The sequence below is a fragment of the Helicoverpa armigera genome, chromosome 20 (assembly GCF_030705265.1).
Source record: "Helicoverpa armigera isolate CAAS_96S chromosome 20, ASM3070526v1, whole genome shotgun sequence".
Lineage (NCBI taxonomy): Eukaryota > Metazoa > Arthropoda > Insecta > Lepidoptera > Noctuidae > Helicoverpa > Helicoverpa armigera.
This window is the reverse complement of record NC_087139.1, coordinates 6,072,619-6,093,547: the sequence shown is the minus strand read 5'-3', so window position 1 is coordinate 6,093,547 and position 20,929 is coordinate 6,072,619. Positions and strand designations below refer to the sequence as shown.

Below are 20,929 nucleotides of genomic sequence, written 5' to 3'. Positions count from 1 at the left end.
TCGTATCTTTCAAATAATTATAAGATTCTATTCCTGTAAGCTTTTATTTTAGATAAACAAACTTTTATTAAAAAAGAACGATAAAGCTGCTTATGGGAGACGATTGAATCGCTTAGTATTATAAATGGAATGTTTCTTTTTGGACAATCCTGTGCGGGACTCGTGTTGCCACTGGTATTACCCTGATTAATGATGTGATCGTAAATTGATATCACTTGAAAAAAAAGAAGGTTGCAAAACGAGGTTGTCAATTCAGAGTACTTTAAAATTATCTAATGAGGTTTTATTACTGAATTGATTACGTTGAACAATTAAAGAATCAAGTCGATTTGACAACGCGTCGAACTGACGCACACTCGAACTTCTGTTACGACCACGAGTTATTGTTATTTCGTAACTAACTTTACATTATTTAAATACGTTTTACTTAAAATACCGTCAAAACAAACTATAGAATTCGTATTCAAGTTGATAGTTTCTCAATAAACTGTAGCTTCGTTAGCACCCAATACGTGTTCCATTGATAAAATACAATAATCATAAAAGATTTAGCAAGTGTTATTCATATCCTGCGCGTGATTTCGTGTTAGATGCGCGCGGGCACACCGGAAGCGCGAATAGACGCGGCGCAGACGCACGCACTTCCGCCGCGCTAGGGCATCGAACCCGCCACCTGTCCACGGTATGATCCTAGGCAAATAGCAATATGTTTTACACTGACTACAATTAACAGAGCTAAGTGACAATACCCCCTTCTGAAAGAGAACAAGTGATTCTATTTTGTAGGATGAAGAGTTAAAAAATTAATGCACTTCGGTATCGATTTTTGTAACTGAAAAATCGATTATTTTAGCAAAAGTAAAGAAAAGTGTGGTGTTCAGTCACCAACAAAGGTGGGTGAGTGTATCGCGGCGGTCGCGACACGGCGACGCGTCCGTCACATTACCATATGCAAATGATACCTTGTATTTATACGCTTTGTCAACTGTACGCTAACAGTTTTTGCTTGTAACCAGTATACACTTAAATATTGAACAAGGGAAAAACAAGACGGCTATCAGAACATTCTTACGCGCTAACGACTTCACTTTACCTCCGCGGTCACAAAAACTCAGACGATTATTTGTCGCGCTTGTACGCAGCTCAGACCACACCAGACGACCAATTTGCACTTTAATGATTACAAGCATGGTCATCTGCTAGAACCAGCGACGGGATTCCGAATGCAACGTGCGACTTACTAACAGAAATTCATCATAATTTTATTAGCTTACTTAAAAGCAGGTGCATCGTATTAAAATGAACTGATCGCATTAAGAATAACATGAGATGATTTTTTCCCTCCGTCTTCAGATCTCGAGCGACTGAAGTCTAAAATTAATATTTATGCGGTTTTATTGCCTTTTCTTCCTGAGCATAAAGTGCTATTGGTGAACGCTTCCAAATGAACGCCGGCGTTTACATTACTGAGAAATAAACCATTGCTGGGGTATTTTCTCATGGCTTTGCGGCTGAACATAACGCAATGTCTTAGTGTGAAATTATCTAAGCATTTACTGAACGTTAAACGGTAATTAGAGTGTACTTTATAGCTCAACCTCCATCCAATGCTTACTTTAATTGTCTATAAACAAATGTTAATTATTTGGATATAATGGTCACGAAATTAGCTATGTAAAGTGAATAGTATCCTATATAATTAAGGTAATACTTAGGTTAACGTATTTCATTCGAGATCCGTAACCGTGACCATCAAAAAGATAGAGTATGTAAAGATCGTTCTAATACTTCAACTATTTTCTTCAAGTAAGAAAGCAGTAGTGCCTTACCTTTGGGTACGCCGAGGCGCAGTTGCTCCTTCTCCCAGGAGGCGAAGGTAGCCTTCAGCGCCTCGGCCATCTTCTTGTTGGTGCCGGGCGTCAGCGGCGGCACCTGCGACGGGATGTCTGTAACAATACATACGTAACTCATTAGATATTTGTATTTTTTACTTGATTTATTCTACTTCAGTGTCATAATGTTGCTGCCTAATTGATTGGACCCTCGAATATTTTGCGGTGTGTAATTCTTGAGTCTAAAATCTGGCACTCTTAGAAGGCACCGTTTGTAAAACGACAAGCGCTCTGATTCTCTTAGACTAGGTAGATGCTATTTATTATTTTAATAAGCTTCTTATAATCAGGTTTGTTCATATGCATGGGCGCTAGATCTGATCTGCTTGCAATGAGTTATTCATAAGCCTAAGGGTTATTTCGAACTACATCCACATAGATTAACGCCGTAGTTTCACCGTTTATTTAATGTTGGACGTTTTCGAGCGCAGAAGAAGTTCAAGCTCTTGTCAACCGAGATCATTATCTATCGGATTAATTACTTTATCTACGGCATTTATACCGAGCACCGAAGAACAAATTAATAGCCAACTTTTTGAGACTTGATGGTTTCGAATAAAATAAATCAGAGATAAACAAGCAAGATTGAATTTAGTGTATGTGTGTGCGTGACTGTACGTGTGTAGTTCTTGTGCAGGTTTGTAGGCTTCATTCATAAGTGCGCCTGGTTTGTGGCGCATGTGCGCGTGAGCTGCGCGTGTGTGAGTGCTGCGCGCGCGCACCTGCCGACCAGTTCTGAGATGCGGAGATTTGTGCACCTCTCCCACGGTCGGTGCCCGCTCGGCCTCTGATCTGCTCTAGCTGAACCTCGTTCTGATATAATTTAAATTTTTCTCTGTGTTCGTCGTTTGAGTTTCAATTAGAGCGAAAGAATTTTGTATTCCAATCACAATTAAGTAAATAAGGCTCGAGACGTTGCTCGGCTCTTTGATGTTGTGTAAATGCGGTCTGTTTCAATAGTGTCATGTTTTGATGTCTCCAAATGAGTCGAATGAAATTTTCCATACGACGAAATCTCTGATCTATGCATTCAAAACAACTGTAACATTTTTAACCGTTAATTGTGTTTTTATAACATAATTTTCGTATCTAGTTTTCATGTGACTTGGATTTAGAAAATGTCTAAGACAAAGTAACAATATAATAGGGTTGTTTATTCTATTTTTAGTGTAGATATCGCGGAGGTGCCCGTTGGTGCAAGGTGGTCAAAGTTGCGTCGGTTGCGAATCACGCCGGCATTAATTGCAGGCACTCTCGCGCATTGTGATTTACTCGCACTATATATCTCGCGCAGCTGCACTTGACTCACGATTATTGCGCATACACATCTTTTTATACCAACCCTGTAGGAACTGCGTGCTGTGATTACATTGTTAGTATAATTTCTATCATTGAAGATTTCACGCAATTTCATAGAATCTTCTTTATTCTTTTTTTCAGTCAATGGCAGCGAGATAAATTGTGAATAACATTGCTTGAACGATTTCAAGACGGCAATTTGTTCACGCATCAAAAAAGTTCGCGTTTCATCTTGATGAATTTTTATTTACCTCAGTGGAATTAATGGCTCGTTTAATTGAAGTATTTAAGCTCATCTCTGTACATGCAATGTGCATTACACAATATGCTTTTTATGGTCATTGTAGACTTGATATTATATTATATGCGTGTGTAGAATGTATCGCGTTTATAAGGCACCTGCGCGTACGATATATCCGCGCCAATATAATACAAGTTACTGATTCGAACGAACGCTAGCCAGCCTCCAGGCCACAGTAATTGTTCACGACTGATGGCTCTCTAATTCATATTTCTCTCAATGAAAAACAAAAAAGCAAGTAGGTACCTACTACATCTTTTATTTCAAGATCAAACCATTCCCAACTAATTAATGATGTTACACATATTTTCACATCAAACAACTTGGTAAATAAAAGTACATAATATTAAAACTTATGTTCTTTAAAATTATTTTGAATGTTATAGAAAAAGTCGTGTCATCCAAATGTTTAAACGTAAATATATGCACCGCCTCCGTGGTCGTTAACTCGAGTGTTGGGATTGTACCAAGGTTGTTTTTTTTCTAAGATGAAAAGAACATTAATTATATTTGACTGTTATAAAGTTTGCAGAATGGCACTGTCGTATTCGCCTGTAAAACTCACTTCACGAGATTGTGAAAAAATAATTTGAAAACAAATAATGACTAATTTAATACCCCGATGAATAAAACGAATTTATTTTATGTTTTTCTAACTAACAACCCTTTAAATACGAAACTATCAACGCTCAAAAAGAAAACATGATTTTCCGAGATGCCTTGTATTTCTTAAGATCGTAATTATCTGCGGAGGATAATGCAAGAAGGTGGTGGCACGAATAACATTCGTGCTTGGCATTAAGATCTGGAATGGCATTTTTGATGTACAAAAACTACGATGACAAGACTTCCGTTTCCGTAATTAAAGTAATTAATCCTGAGGGATTTCGGTTTAATTGTCCCATAGTTTCCGATGAGCGCCATCCGTTGTACGATATTGTCACTGATAGCTTATAAGTACGAACGGAAAATTTGTATTACTTAATTATAGCCATTAAATGGAAGGCTGGCTGGTTAAAACAAAAAAAAATAGCAGTAGATTTTTTGTCCGCGATTTAAAAATAGAACGGCTTAAAAACAAACAATGTATCAAGTCATGGAGATGTTCTAAACATGTGTAAGGTTCTCGGTATCGTAGCTGGCTGAAGAGAATCGTGAATGGCGTAGATAAGTGCACAAAGCACCGGAGATGCGCCGAGTGGCTCAGCCGTGGCCGAACCGCCGAGGACGGGCCGCAACCTTCATACTTTCGGCAGTCTTTTGTAATACGTCGATTGTTTTCAAATTACGATTTAATTTGTTTGATTTTTTTTTGTGGCCATATCTACTCCACGTTTCTATGTATGTAGATCCAATAACATTATACGGGTTAGGTACTCAACTCCACCTTAGAAAGTTTAAGAAAATAATTTCGATATCACAAAGCGATCTAGAAATTCCACTACCCGCAATATAAGAATGTGTAACAGCAAGAACAATGCACGCAACAGGCTACGTTCCTTACATCCAACACATTTCACATTATGCTAATGTTCAATGGTTGGTAACAGGTGGCGAACGAGGGTCGAGGGGAGACCAACCGACACTTGTTGCGTCCACCTAAACTGAGTGGATAAGGAAATGAAATGACTTCATTATGTAAGGCCAGTTTATCTTAATATTGACTTCTAATATAAATTTTGCGTTCTATACATTTTTCATGATAGGTTTTCATAGGCGTAGAATATGAACCCAACGAGTGCTGAAGTGCAGTCAATCGTATGAACTAAAAAACCTTGAGACCAAAAAACCCAACACATTGTGTGGCACATTATACGGTATTTGAATACCTCATTTCGTTAGAGGAAAATAGGTGTTGATACATGAATAATTTTATGTGTATCTTCATAGTCGAGCAATCTCTACAGCGGCGTCCACAATAGCCCGCCAGAACAAAAGCTCGCGCCATTTTTACCGAACCCATTGTTCACCGTTTGAACTTGGAACGTCGCGTGACGTAAACGGCGCGTGCGCTGTTTCGCATTCAAATCGCCGCCGTCTTTTTGCTTATAATTATACTAAATATCATTGCAAAACGATCATTCTTGCTAAAAGCTACGATTAAAGCAATAATTTGTATGTAACTGCCTTATTTGTGAATGTAGTTGTCAATTTCGAAAGTCTCCATTAAAATTATTTCTGGCTTTCATGCGTACATTTTGAATCAATTTGGGATATTAGTCAAATAACTGTCGAAATGCATGGTTCGTGACAAATCTTATTACCTTGAAGCATATCGTTACCGTGTGAAGCCAATTATTGTATGCGTTTTGAAAAATTGTTCATTTGCTTACCGATGTCACCCTTCAACTCGTTCAAGCGTGGAGGAGGGTTATGCCATAATGCGGTAAAATTGTTATTGTTCAAACGGTTCCCTGCTCACTGACGCAGAAAATGAACGTTTTGCGTATGAGATGTACTTTTATTTAATGCATTAAAATTCGTTACGCTGGTCAACCGTTTCTTGACTGTTATTGTAAGATACGTATTTGTAAGTACAATAGGTCCAGTATATTTGAAAAAGACAGTGAGAAGCAAACGTCCCACGCGTTTTCATATCTTTCAGAGCGCGTTTGTTATAACATTCCTAATGCGATATCGGAGTTGGTCATCGTTTTTACGTTCCGAGGTGGAGAATCTAACAATGCTAGTTATCTTTCAGTGATCTGTGGCTGCGTTGATCACGAACGTAGGCGACGGACCTTTGCTCAATGACAGAGGCGGCGCGGCGGCCGCTGCGCGCGCGCATCATCTCATTGAGCGCGCACCGGATGGGCCAATCAGCGGCGTGAATGGACGCCCCCGCGCTGCGCTGCTGCTGGTGCGCGTTATTAGCTCCCGTACTAGATGCCACTGTTTCTTTGTTATGCCCGTAAATTGTTATGACTTTTTATGGCCCAGAGAATGTGTTGAGTCGTAAATCCGTTGTTTGCCTCATTGATAGCGCCATTGTTCGTCGCATGAGAAACCGTGCGTCCTCAGCTACTGCATGTGGACCGGTTACATAGTTCAGCTTGTTAGCTCGGAGGTGACACGTCCGCTCCTGTGCGAGTCCGCGGCGCGAGATGCGCACCACACGTAATGTTTGGACGGAAGCGAACATTATCTTGCTTTACGACATGACGTTTAATTAAATAAATGTGTTTTCGTATTCAATTAGCATTTTGATTCGATGATTTTAGTTATCGAAGGATGCTTACATGGAGACGCAAGAGACTGGATAAGACTTTCGAAACCGTTTTATTTTGTTTCCTAAACAATTTATATTTTTCAACAAGTATACTTTACACATGGACAGCTTGACCCGCGACCAGTAGACCACGCACGTGAACGCAGACGTGTGTCGGGGTCGATTAACAAGCAGCCAGTTTGTATACAAACATTGTTTCTAGTTCTCAGGTTATGAGCACGCAAGGTCTTTACTTTCAAGATCAGCAGAGCATACGAGGAGCTAGTCATAATTACGGTAATGGTTGGCCGAGTGTTGCTCAACTGCGTCCCTAGGTAGCGGAGCCGGACACGCTATGTTTCAAAATACAGTGATATTAAAGGAAATTGAGTTGCGATATGATGCGCTGTTCGCCTGTTCGGTTTATTGATTTAGGTATTAATATTTTATTTCTTACTGAGTGTTTTTAGGGTTTCCTTTCGAAAGTTCTTTGATTTAGAATGAGGGCACAAATTATATAACTTTTAAAACTTCGTACTATTTATAAGTGTCTGCAAAGACAATTTGAATTAAGACGTTCCTAAAGTCAAAAAAGATTGCATAGTACCTATAAACCATGGTTGCGTTTCATCACTTCTTCCACGTAGTGTCCAGTATTCTGTAAACTTAGCCGTGCCATAGGTAATAATTTAGAAAATGAACGTTTTCATATTTTTGTGTCGGTCACGGCGTGTTCACATTCGGGACAAGTGCACGCGAAACCGAGAGCGTTGCGCGGTTGCGTCACCAATGCGAAGCGAGGATCATGCGTCGCCATTTTTGTAACGATTCCTTCGATGGCGATCCATATTTGAAATTCGCACGCCATTGTGGAGCGGTCTGCTCTATGATTTAGTTGATACAATTGTTCAATATTTTTAACGATCAATAGTCAGGTGGAAATAACAGGTGTTTGTATTTTTTTAGATTAGGGTTTGATGTTTGTTTTGCTAGGTCTTACCTTTTGGCTTATTGAAAGCTTTCATCATGACTTTGATTCCCATGCCTGCGATGGCCGCCGTCGCCTTGATGAGTTGTCTGTTACGGGCTCTTGAAGTCCGAATCACAACCCGCCAGCAGGCTGATATTTTATATAGTTTTTTTCACTTTACTTATATTTACAACTTTTTTACACTATTTACTTAAACTTTAAATAAGATCAATAAATATCACACTGTTTCCTTTGTCAGTTTTTATAATCAGTCTAAACACTCCTCGCTATTTTTCATTTTGGCGATGATACTATTGTCACGTGACGGGGAAAAAGTTCATTCTTATTCTATCACTGTTCATTGTTTTCTGTTTTATAACAGCACCTGATAATAGAGAAATATTACATGTAATTGTGCACTTGACTTTTATTTCTGCCGTTTGAGATGAATACGTAACTGTGTAGTAATAAATTAAAGCTTTGTTAGTTTTTATCTACAGCAATGGCTATAAATAATTGTAGAGTGGTTATTAAGAGATAAACGATAGCGCGGTTGAATGATAATTGTTAAAAGTACTAGGCTGTCAGAGAGCGGCGGAGGTATGAGGTGTAGGGTAGTGGCAAACATTCCCACAGGTGTGCGGAACGATCCGACGCAGGCGCTTCCGGCCCGGTACCCCACTTACCCCGAGTGTTCCCACCCTCGCACCACCCCTGTACACGAGCGGGTACCACGGGGTTGTTCTCACGCAAACCACTAGCCCGAGACTTGTCATTTTGCTCACGTAAGTCAATTTACTAACAGTGTTAAGAAAGTTTGTATTCACTATACGCAAAGAGCTTATAACAACTTACTAGTAACTTTTGTAAAATAACATAGCCATGTACAAGGGAAGAAAAATATAAAAATAACTAGGAAAAATGTTTTACAGCATTTTCACCCAATTCTTCTCTTACTTGATGAAAATGATGTACTTGATTTAAATGTATTGTTTTTTTTGTTATATCATTTTATAATTAAAATACATAATGACCTACATGCAGTTAACCTGTTCACCAAGTACTAAACATTCGGTAGTTATAATGTACCATAATTGTGTATGTTTATTTCGTTGTGCGTGACCACGATATGGGTACAATTACAATAACGTTTGTCTGTGAGAGCTCTAACGGAAAACATGGACAAGCTTTTTAACTATACTTTCTAACAACAAACACAGCTTTAAGCATTGTTTGAATATTCATTTTAAACAATTGATATCTACTTTAAATCATGAGGGTGTGCAACGTAATTTAATAATGATAGTTTCAGATAATAATCAGTGTTTATGTACTTAATATCCAAACTCATAACACTTTCGAATATCTAATAAGTGAGCGACACAAATTGATGATATTGCCACTTTGGACCCCACATCAGTAGTTCAAGGGTTAAGTACCAGTAAACATCTTCATTTCGCTTTATTAAAAAATGTTCCCCAAAAAGGGGTGGTAATAGATGTTATTGTTAAAAAAACTTAGCTACAACCACAAGTGATTAATGGTTAATCTGTTAAGACTCTTTTCAATGAATTTTGATCGGTTCACACGGTCTTAGAGGATATTAAAATTTAGTTTTTTTGTCCACGCTTATCTTAAGCGCTAATTTATTTTTTAATAGTGGATTATGTAGATAAGACAGTCATTTTAGTTTTTATTCCCATCATTCCTGTTTTTGCCCAAAGTTTTAGGCAGGGGTGTACTTATAACCAGCATTTTGTCTTTCAATTATTTCCCACATATTTGAAAAGTGACTGTGGTCTATTCTATATGATTCGTACGTTAGTATAGTCTCATATATCTAGAAGCTAATAATACAATTGACATAGTATTAGTCAATCTAACATGCTTGAAACATGATGGGGGCGATGAATTGTCTCTAATCAAAATCACATTTAGTAACATAACTGTCATATTATTGGTCGTAGCTTTATTGGACAAATGACCCTGTGTAAAATTGTAAAAGGGACATGTTTGAAGGGCAGAATTGTATCATTTTCCAAAATTTTCATTGATATGCTCAAATCTTGAATTTATTATGCTCAAATATGAAAGCAAAGATAAATTAGTAAGCGATTAGTGGAGTCCACTCGTGACCAAAGGGCTGGCCTATACTTCGGTCAAAGGATATGCATTGCCATCCAGCGTGGCAATGCAGCCAGCCTTTTGGGCACGATCCCAGCTGACAGCGATGCGGATGAATATTTTGATACCTAGTTTTAATATTTCCCAAGATCATTTTGTTAAATGTTTAAGCAAAGATTGATGTATTGATGTCATTGAAAAACTACTGATTGCTTATTAAAAGCTGAAGCAAAGCAGACAATTAAGTCCAACAGGGTATAGAACGAGAGAATTTCTATTGACGTTTGAGACCAGCACGTTCCTTTGTGTCCTAAGTAGTCGCATTCAATGAGTCTAGTTGACTCGGCCAATATTGGAGGACAATAGTCAAATAACGCGCAGTAGCTCACAACGGGGCGTAAAGCGAAAATTATGTTCAATAGAGGTCAGTCCAGTTGAACGTCTGTTGACTTCACGATCTTTGGAATATTTTGAAGGATAATCACGATGCAACAATTGCAGTCACATCAATTTATTGCAACATTGTTATCCTTCATTGCATTTTGATTGATTGTGTTTGAATTACCTTTGGTGGAGTGACTGAAATGTACGTATGTGTCGTTTTAGGTTTAAACCATGTGGTAATCATGCTTCTTACTACATCTAAACTAAAACAAACATAGATCATGAAAATCGAAGTTCCTAAACGGCTTAACGGAGTGAGAATTTACTAATTGAGAATTGACAGTAGCAAGACTGGTCCTTTAATTGTTAGTGTGTAACCCTTGCAGTAATCTGTGCAGTACAATTGAGTGTGTCGGATAGCTTGGTATCTATTACAGGGCAGTTAGTGCGTGTCTGGCCGTTAATCGTGTGGTGTGAGCACAGATTGGCCGGGGCTCGGGTCAACTAACTCGATTGTCGCGCCCAATTTGTCACCCTACGCCTCAATGACACCGACCGCATTACATTTGTCTCTTATTTGTTACTAGATTACATTTTGATCACGTTCTATGACATTAGATTCCCTTTGTTTGACATAGCGCTGCGATGAATCGAAATATCAATTCGTTGGGCTATCGCAAACCAATATCTGTTTGAGCGATTTTTATTAGTTTTATCTGTTCAAATCGCTATAATCACGAATATGACACGTGTATACCTAGTGATAACAATGTTAAATAACAAAAGATGCAGAAGTGTAGGCGGAGTAGCCGGGACCAATAACCCACATAAGTGCTAATGTACAATGTAACCGAATGTCGTGCGACACTAATTGATGGCTCGAGACTAGCGGAATTCATGAAGCAAATATGTATTATTTAAGTGCTAGGTGTATATTGTAGTGTGGCGTGAACCCGCGGTCAAATGGGGTCGCATCTTCGACCCCATCTTAATAGGAAAGTGGACACCCGCATATCTGGACCAATGAAGCAGACGGACACTAATTCTCTTGTAGATTTTAATATTTCTAAATTAAGTGGATTTACGATAACTGCGGGGGGCTAATGGTACTATAGATGTAACGGTTCTATTGTGTACACAATTCAGAATTTGATGAAGACTGAAGAGATATTTTCCGTTGGATCAAATTCCTTTTTAAATAAAAATAAGTAAATGTTGCGTATCGGTTTCTTGACATAAATCAGGCTACGGAATTCATATATTCAGCCACTAGCTACATTGTGATGCGTTCGAGAACTGGTTTGTTCCCGCAGTGCGTATCAATGCATGTTTTGATTTCGGCCAAAGTATTCGCGAGATTTTGCACGGTTTTGCACGGATTGCGCGCGCATCAACAAACATGGCGACAATGGATGCTTCGGCGAATCGAGTGACGCGGGACGCACGATTCAAATGTGGAACAATGCGAGCTTGTATAACAAGAGTTAACAATTCGGCGGCTTGTTTATGTGAACAATAGCAATAGATTGTGCAGTTTGTGCGCAAGCAAGCGAGCTTTTATACTTTGTTTAGTGTTGCCACATAATAATGATCGTAACATTGTTAGCGTAAGCCTGAGTCAATATTAGCATGCGATCAGCGTAAATTCTTTAGGTTTGTGTAAGTTTGGTTTGTTGAAAGTGTTAGTTGTTATGTGAGAGTGGATGAGTCTGTAGCGGCGCGGTGTCGAGGCTGGGTCACGCGGGGCGCAAGTGATTTGACCTCCGACCATTCAATTAAAACGTTATTACGGACTGACGCTCGCTCCGCTCCGACTCATATAGGATTACTTTTGTTACCACATACATATTTGTTTTAAGTAGGGCCAATTGCTAGATAAATATGTTTGCTATCTATTCGGTTTCTAGATTGCTGTTTCATTCATATAAATCAGTTCGAATTTATTGGCCACGTATAGGTACAGATTTGATCAATAAGAAACGAAATCTATTCGAATTTATTTCGTACTAAATAGGGTTTATAATTGGTGTAAATAATTTAATTGAGCTAGTACATATTAGACCATTAGACTCAATGTAGTTGCTACCTTAGTAAAATTGCTCAATTCGATAAAAAAACGTTGCACGACTTTTCCAAACTTGGGTTCGTCGAGAAAAACTAATAAGTACCCAACATAACTGTCTGGTTTATGGTATCTAAAACTTGAGAAGGTTTTTTGCTCATTTAGAAATCTCCATATTAATTAGGGGTAAAATTCACAGCTACCACTTAGAGTGAATGTTTCGAAAGATAAATTATAGTCTGGCAGAGAGAAGATCTATCCATCGACAAATTAACGTCAGATTCCAAATACAAAAATGATTAGAGCGTTGGTATTTGGCAGCAAAGGCTGTGCGATGCGAGATTTTCCGGCATCTCTCTAATTATCGCGAAATATATAATTGTAGGACGGCTGTCATAAAATAAGTATGGTTTGGGCGACATTGTGGTATGTGGGAGTCTTGGAGATACGGCCGGGCGTGTGTGCGAGGCGTGGGGCGGGCTCGTAGGCTATTGGCGAACACCTCCCAACGCCCACGCACGCGCCACAGCCGCGAGAAAAATCTTTGCGAGGAAAACTCCGCCAGTTCTATATTCTTAATGTTTGTTTACAACACGTGGGCGGCATTATAGTCGCTCGATGACTGAACTCAACAAAATGGCGACCGCGGTTTATGAACACATTACTGATCAACGTACAAATATTTTTTAGGTATCATAAAACAAAAACTTTACGCGATAAACTAGGATGACACATACCTGTTAGTTTTATATTCGTATAATTACACTAAATAGACAAATTGATAACACTATTTCTTGTGTCCGCGCACTAATGTCTGTTAGCATACGAAAAACAAAAGTGTGTCATCGTAAATTCAATGTAATTTCCACATAAAAAAAACTTGGCCACAATTAACTTTTAGGTACGTAATAAAAATTCAAATAACAATCGCGAACTGTTCGTTTAGGAGAATATACATAAACACGTTAATTAGACATTTAAATGGATGCATTTTCAGTACTTTTGTATGTTAATTCATTTTGTATAAGGTGAAGTTCAGTGTCGCAACCGCCATTTTATGTAACACAATGTATTTAATGTTTGTTGGAGACAGACACCTAATAATTACATTCATGTGCTATAAATAAACATTTATATTAACTGTTTTAGGTAAATGTATATTTAAGTTTGAGATATATTATGATTATTAACTTAGGAAGCCAATGCAATACTTATGTAAAGTTTTAGGGCATTAATCTGAAAAACTTTTCACATTAAACAAGGCGAGGTAACTAACCCTTTAATTTATTAAAATTGCCAAGTTAATAAAAGTCAACACAAAAAATACCGTCCATTCATTTTATGTACAATTGTTACACGGTGGATACAACACAATCATTTTTAATTTCTACGCGTGCCTTTGTTGTTTTACATCCATTCTGTTTGATGTACGCAGTTCAGCTATTAGGCGACACTGTTACATACTTTTATTAAAGTAACTCTATTTAGTTTTTAGTAGCTCAAAAGTTACGATGGTCGTAAACTAATCTGTCACTAAAAGCAGGAGAATACGGAAGAATTAATTTTAATGCTGATACCGGTGAGCTATTTCGTTCAGATATCCATTTCATCACTTAGAAAATTGGGTCGGAGCGAAACGAGCGCGGTCGCCTACCAACATTAGTGACTATTAACATCGTGTTAACGTTCTGTTAAAAATATCAATCCTCATAAATATACTCATTTATTTTAGATATTATTTATGTAACCAATCCACTAATTACTAGCGCCATTTGTAAAGTTTTAAATGGTTTTGTAATTGTTTTTCATTAGTCAATCATTTAGGGGTGAATACAAATACAGTAGAATCCGGATATAACGACCTTCAAGGGACCGACGATACTATGTCGTACTAACCGGACGACGCACAAAACGGATGGATTATTTCTTAAGTACATAACTTAACTTGTACATACATACATAACTTACGAATACATATTATTATCTTCTTATATATAAAAAAAAAATTGATGTTCGTTAGTCTCACTAAAACTCGAGAATGGCTGGACCGAATTGGCTTAGTTTGGTTTTAAAATGTTCGTAGAGGTCCAGGGAAGGTTTAAACGATACGAAGTTTGTTGGGTCAGCGAGTCTTCTTATATATAAAAATGAATTGCTGTTCGTTAGTCTGACTAAAACTCCGAAATGGCTGGACCGATTTGGCTTATTTTGGTTTTAGAATGTTTGTAGATATACGAACGCGGGGCGGGGGTGCGAGTGCGTAGGTAAACAAAACATTGCGCGTGTGTCGTTTTAACCGGACGTATTATAAAAAATATTGGTCGCTATAAGCAGTTGGTCGCTTAAACCGGAGTCGCACTAAACGGTTATATTGCCTTAGTACCTATATACGAAACCTAACTTGAGTAAAGATTATCGTCGCTAAAACCGATTAGTTGTTATAAGCGAAGTCGTTATATATGAATTCTACTGTAATACTTAAGTAACTTACCAACAAAAGAAAAAAGATTTTCCTTTAAATATTTCGCAACAAATTTTCCAAAAAGCAAAACCGATAAATAGGCAATAAAAACGAAAACAACAGTAGTTATATGCCATCAATTATGTATGACCATTCTGTAGAGCAAATTCCTCTACATAATATTACCATTCATCGCGAGACATAACATTATAAGTAGGTAAGTATGTACTATCAATGAGGGGTTAGGTATTGTTTCATTGTACATACTGGCATGAATAAAAACTTTTTGCAATTTAAAACTGGCACGAGTATTGGATGTTCCATTTTTAAGATGCGCATTTAAATTGGAACAAAGCGTTGCTGATACATTTTTTAATTCTATTTCAGCAAATACTTTGACAATAATGTATCTGTATCTAGGGAGGTAACATTACGGTTTTTGGCTTTAAGTTATGATACTATGGTAAGAAGAATTAGCGAATTACTTTATACTCTATGGGGACGAAACCTATTTCACAACGATTTGTTCATTTCGTTTTTAGAACAGCTAGTGAGGGGACCATTTGAATTTGAATGCTAAGCGCTCAGTTTAACGCTCCTTTGTGAGTCAGAGGGCACGGTTCGCTGACTGCGAAAATTCGACGCTTGTACACCTCGCGATGCGGCCGAACGACGCGAAACCTTTTGCATTGTAAATATACATACGCAGAATATAGGTATAGGTTATGTACTGAAACTGAAATGGTGTACAAATATTCGCTTCGGAGAAATCGATAAGTTTTTGCAATTAAATTAGGCAGCTTGTTATAATGTGTCAGTCCAAAATAGGGACAAAGTTATGATATCAGATAGGCATACATTGAACCTGCCTTAAGTTCTGGAAACCTTTGAAAGAGGTACCATATAATTACAATTTTTGAGGCATATGTCATTTGTTTAATTCCATTTCAAAATCAAAATATGTTTTAGTGTTTGTGTTCAAAAGTGGAGCATATAGTATAGTGTACGCAAATAGTAGGTATACAAGCTATCGTAAGGTTCTGTTAATTTATTTACTATCAGGATTTAGTTTTCTGAAGCTAAAATGAGTTTAAAATATATTTGAACTGAAGTAAGTATCATTGATTCAGCAGACATTCTAATAGGTATTCCAAAGTCTTTTTTGTTGATATTGCTTTAAAAATAAATCTTATTAAATACAAACAAGAAACATTTGTTTGTTCAAGAATAAAATATTCAAATTGTACCAAAACTAACACCAAAAAAATCTGCATCTGCCAAAAGCAAGCGAACATCAGACAGACATGTTGTTTTTCCTTCCATGTCATAAGAAAGCCTCATCGGAAAGGTTTCTTTAGTGTTATTGTAAAAAAGTGTAAAAAACCACAAGTGGGGAACTATAGGACGGCTTCGGAACAGCTGTATCCGTTCTTAGGACGCGGCCACACGGAGTTTTTTGTATCAACAACAGTCTGTACACATCCTTAGACGTTTATGGACCTGTATTGACTGACAAACTTTGTGAGATGTGGTACAAGACATGTTAACATTAGGCCTAAAGATCGCCTTTTGTTTTTGATGACCACGGTTTATAAAAAGGAGGTTGGTATATTAAAGTTAATATTTATGAGAAGAAAATAAATAAATGCATATTTTTAAGGATCCTTTGTGATATCTGGTTAATTGTATTAATTGTGAAAAAACTTAAATTATTTGCCTAATGTCTTATGAAAGCTACTATTATACAATCGTATTTGTACATAAGGTACGCGAAGAGTCCATAACTGAAAAAGTTTATATTTAAATCAGGCAGACGTAATTCAAAGAACAAAGGTGACTCGCAAAGTGATTTAGCCGTGAATCGAGCGAACGAGCGTTACAGCAAACCTTTCATTTGTTACTATCAATAGCAACAGTCAAAATATAACATGATTGCAACATTAACATAATCGCTGAAGCGTAGATCTTAACACCGAACTAATTCTAGTATGAATCATCACAAGTTTCGTATTATTTAGCATCGAGCACGTAAATGAAAACACAACTAATTACTTAAGGTACCCCAAATGGGTTCTGACTATGTTCTTATCTGGTGCTATTGTTTAACGCGCTTCTTTCATTCCCACGGTCGGCGGCGACTGATAACGCGTCGTACCTGCGCCCGCGCCGACACCCAGAGAAAACGCCAACAGGAATTCTGACTATGCACGTTAGCGGGAAAAACGCTGGAAATCAACTAATTGAAATCCCCACAGGATTTATTAGGATCGCCGTAATGGCGCGCTTAATTGTTAACCTCTAGCCGCAAGTTACGCTAGAAAGTTCTCCTACACCCAGTGCCCCAAGTGATTTATGTATAGCGTTGTTCAGAACTATTTCTTAACCAGTTAGGTGCTAAGTGGCTATTACAACTGCAGGTTGAAAGTAGATAATTATGCTTATTGCAAATTTCTTGAGTGCTAAACGTAAAATCGAAATAGTATTATTACGTAGCGTGTTACACTGAAAGTTATTTATTCAGCAGGTGCAATATCATCCAATTAGTCTATCTAATATGTTTACTTAACAAATAATTAGAGCACAACAAAGTTACACTAAATAAATAATAGTATTTGGCTTTAGGTACATGAAGCTCTTTGATTCACAGTCACATGAAAATTTCCCTGGAAGTTTGTTATCGCGGTCGTTTTGTGTTTGTGCTCAATTGATAGTGAATAATATAAAGCGTATGTGGCTAACTATGTACTTAAACAATACATGCTACAAATACACAGTTTGGTATTCATCTCGTGAGGTCAGAAATGGCATTGTTGAATTGAAATATTGAAATGGAACGGCATCAAACAAAGAGCAGGGCCGGGAGTCAAGTGCAAACCTCGCGGCGGCCCACGCTCGTCGTAACGACGGATTATATATGCTGGGTATATGAGCCGAATCCATTATCCAATGACGTACACCAATTACCCATTTAATGCAATTTGGGCCATTGTAAAGTTGTCCAGGCCGGCTTCTCGTACATTCCCGGCGACACTCACTCAAAAGCACCAATTAGAGAAATCACTAGTGAGCAAACACTGTGTGGACACAGGTCGATCGTTCGCGTTCGTGTTCAGAACCGGTCATGTCAAAATTGGAGTAGTATCCAGAGAGTGGAGTGGCGAGGTGACGCGCGCGTGCGTCGCTGTGGCCGGCGACCGACTACTCGCAGCTGAATGGGCGCCCGGCGGAGGGGCGAAGCTCGCACCGTCTCACTCCTAGCGAGCTTACGAAAATCACCAATTGCGACTGTCCCCTCATTAAACGAGGTAATTTCACATTACAACGACACACTTGTAGTTTCGATACGCGTCGAGCCGGCGCCGCGGGTGCACTAGATACCTGCTGCCCCGGGATGTGACTCGCGAGGTGACGCCAAACAGTACGAGGTTTTTTTAAGAGCTTCCGATCGAAGCTCCGGTACATGCTCTTGCATCCGGTGGCACCTGCTCGCACTCGAGAGGAGACTGCGCGCGAGAAGGAGATGAAGTGATCGATCAGCCGCGGACCGGATGGCGGACTCGGTTATGAATGAATCGGCTGTCCCGCTCTGGCCGGCGCGCTTGCGTAACGCTGTCTCGCTTCGACGCAGGTTGTCGCCGTAGAGGAAGTGAAAGGGTCGGGGGGCGTAGTAAATATTGCGCTCCGTGTATCTGTTGGGAGTATTTTCTAAAGGCCCTCGGTTTTTGTGGCTCCATAAAGTGCAGTCCAACGTCTTCATTCATAGTTTTGCACAAGCAATACATAGAGTCGGTGCATTCCTCAATGAATAGTAATGCTCATTGCGTTATATCTGCTAACGCTACAATCTGGGGATAATAGCTATAGAAGCAATGTATTAACAATCAATGATCAAGCAGGACGATTAAATAGTAATATCTGTGTTCTAAATTGCACAATAATGTTGTACGGCGGGCTACAGGTAGGCAGGAAATGGAACAAATTGGCAGTAACATAGAGTACCTCAATTGATTCTTGACTATGACAAATGAATGAAACTAAGACAGGATGTTATGCAGGAGGCCTGCGGAGGGGCTTAATGAAGAACGACAGAGGTCCTTCGTAGTTGGGCAAAATACTTGAGAATAAGTCAAACTGATCAGCTTGGAGTGTTTGTTGTGTGTAGGTGTGTCGGCGGGACAGGCGGCGTGCTCATTGTTCGCGGTATTGTTATCTGCTGGGCGCGCCTGTCCCCCTCCCCCCCCACCCCCGCGTGTCCCGTGTCAATGTTTGGTCGACATCGACACCACGTGGAGCAGCACGTTTGATCACAGCAAATATTTTGACATGAGCTTAACTATACAGCTTGAGATCGTATGTCAAAAGTAACAGGTAAAAGATAATGGATAAATCAAAGAATACAGATACTATCTCTGAAGATACAGATTAAGGTTGACAAATGCTGTTGAAAGTTTTGTGTACACAAACATGACAGTATTTCTTATTAATATGCAAACTATATTTCCCAAGATGTTTGTAATGCTAAGAACTATTTCTCTAGTAATATATCAGTGTCTAGTCCACTTAATACAAAAGATAAAGATCACTAATTTATACCGGTTCCAATTCTACGCAATTAACATTTTTTTTCTCACTCCACATTGATTGGATCTAATAAATGGGGATTTTAAAACGCGAAGTTAATATTTATTGAATTACAGAGCTGGCAACATTCACTATCATGGTAGAAGTACAATAAATAATGTTGCAATAAACAAATGTCGGATGGTAATTTTTCAACGACGCAATATGCGCTCAAGGGCTTTGGTTAAACAAATAAGAGGTATACAATTTGTACAATTGCCTTTCACTAAAACAAATAAGGTTGGAGGATGTGGTCAGTATTGTCGTCATGCCTCGAAAACTGAATCACTAGTTTAAGGTTTCTACAATTAAGGTGTAATGAATGATCTGAACATCATTCATTACAATGTTGGTTCTATCTTCTTAATTAATATAAGATATAGGTACGTGTTGGTAATTGTTGCATACCTTCTGCCTAATTTAACTCTGCTCGTGTTAACAAAGTTTGTCAAAAGTAGGTATTTCTTGTTCTCAGAATAACATTAGCAAGAACTAGCCTCGCTGAAAATAACTGAAGTAGTAATTGACTGACGTGTGTATAGGCAATAGGTATACTCGTACATATTCGCAACAACAGTATTCCACTGCAAGATGCAACAAAGTAAACCTTAAACAAAGGGCAAATCAGATCAGCGCATTAAGTTCAAGTGGCTCTCGCCACAAATCAATGGGATCCCGTCGATGCATGTAACCTCTGAGCGCCAGGTGCTACGCGGGAAGTCGCCCCCTCCCCCGCCCCGCCCCGCGCCTCACCCCCGCACCATCCTCCGACACACACACACGCAACACAAGAGGAAGTGCACGCACACATGCAAAATACATACACAGTGACGTAAAGATCAAATGTGCTTGTGTGTTTCTGTAATTTATTAATGGCTTGCATTTGCGTATGCGCAGCTCGTTGCGCATGAAAAATGGCGGATATAAATATGAATTGAGTGGACGCTAATTCAAAAGTATAGTCATTGAAAGCGCTTGTTTCTGACGCGTGAAAAGAGCCGCCCTAAGAGCTTCTGACAACTTAGTTTAGTGCGATATTTATTGCCAACAAATGAACATTCACTGATTTTCGTTCACATGCTTACACGATATTGATGGCATATCTTTTGAAGTACATGCTTATAAAAGATTTTATTTGATCGTAATGTTATTTTTTAATTTTTAATGTTCGATATCTTTGCTTGGAGTTATGAATTTAAAAAATGCTTTTGTATTCTCAACAAATAGGTACTTTACCTATTACACTATAGCTATTTATTGCAAAAAGATAAAAAGTTAAAACCATGTGACTATGGTAAGTGTTACTCATCGTAGGAATGCTTTTAAAAGCTCCTAACGTACAACACAGTATTGTGCACGTTCACCACTCACAATGGAAATTATCAACAGGTAGCTAAGGCCTATACAATGTGTCCTTCCGGTATCCGATCTCACCAGGCACCACTCAAAAAACCACCTTAAACTCAACTAGACAAAGTTTACAATTGCATAAAAGTGACAAGTCAAATAGTTCTCCACTCAAAATATTGGTGGTGGAAACACGTCATTGTACTTTCAATCTTAGCTTGAGCACGTTAAAGTCTATTTTTGCTTGTCAACATTTTTCAG

The 20,929-nt window shown here is 38.5% G+C and overlaps 1 protein-coding gene across 6 annotated transcripts in view; it reads right to left on the bottom strand.

The window, feature by feature from the left end:
• Positions 1–20,929, bottom strand: part of LOC110373496 (ETS-like protein pointed) — a 122,960-nt gene that overhangs the window by 33,814 nt on the left and 68,217 nt on the right. For 4 of the 6 annotated variants that reach the window (XM_021330779.3, XM_021330778.3, XM_021330775.3 and 1 more), the window contains exon 4: positions 1,830–1,946. In XM_021330779.3, the coding sequence (XP_021186454.1) occupies positions 1,830–1,946 (117 nt within the window). Of the gene's footprint in view, positions 1–1,829; positions 1,947–7,700; positions 8,056–17,656; positions 17,981–20,929 lie in introns of those variants that run through there. The other 2 variants (XM_021330781.3, XM_021330780.3) reach the window with 2 other exon arrangements.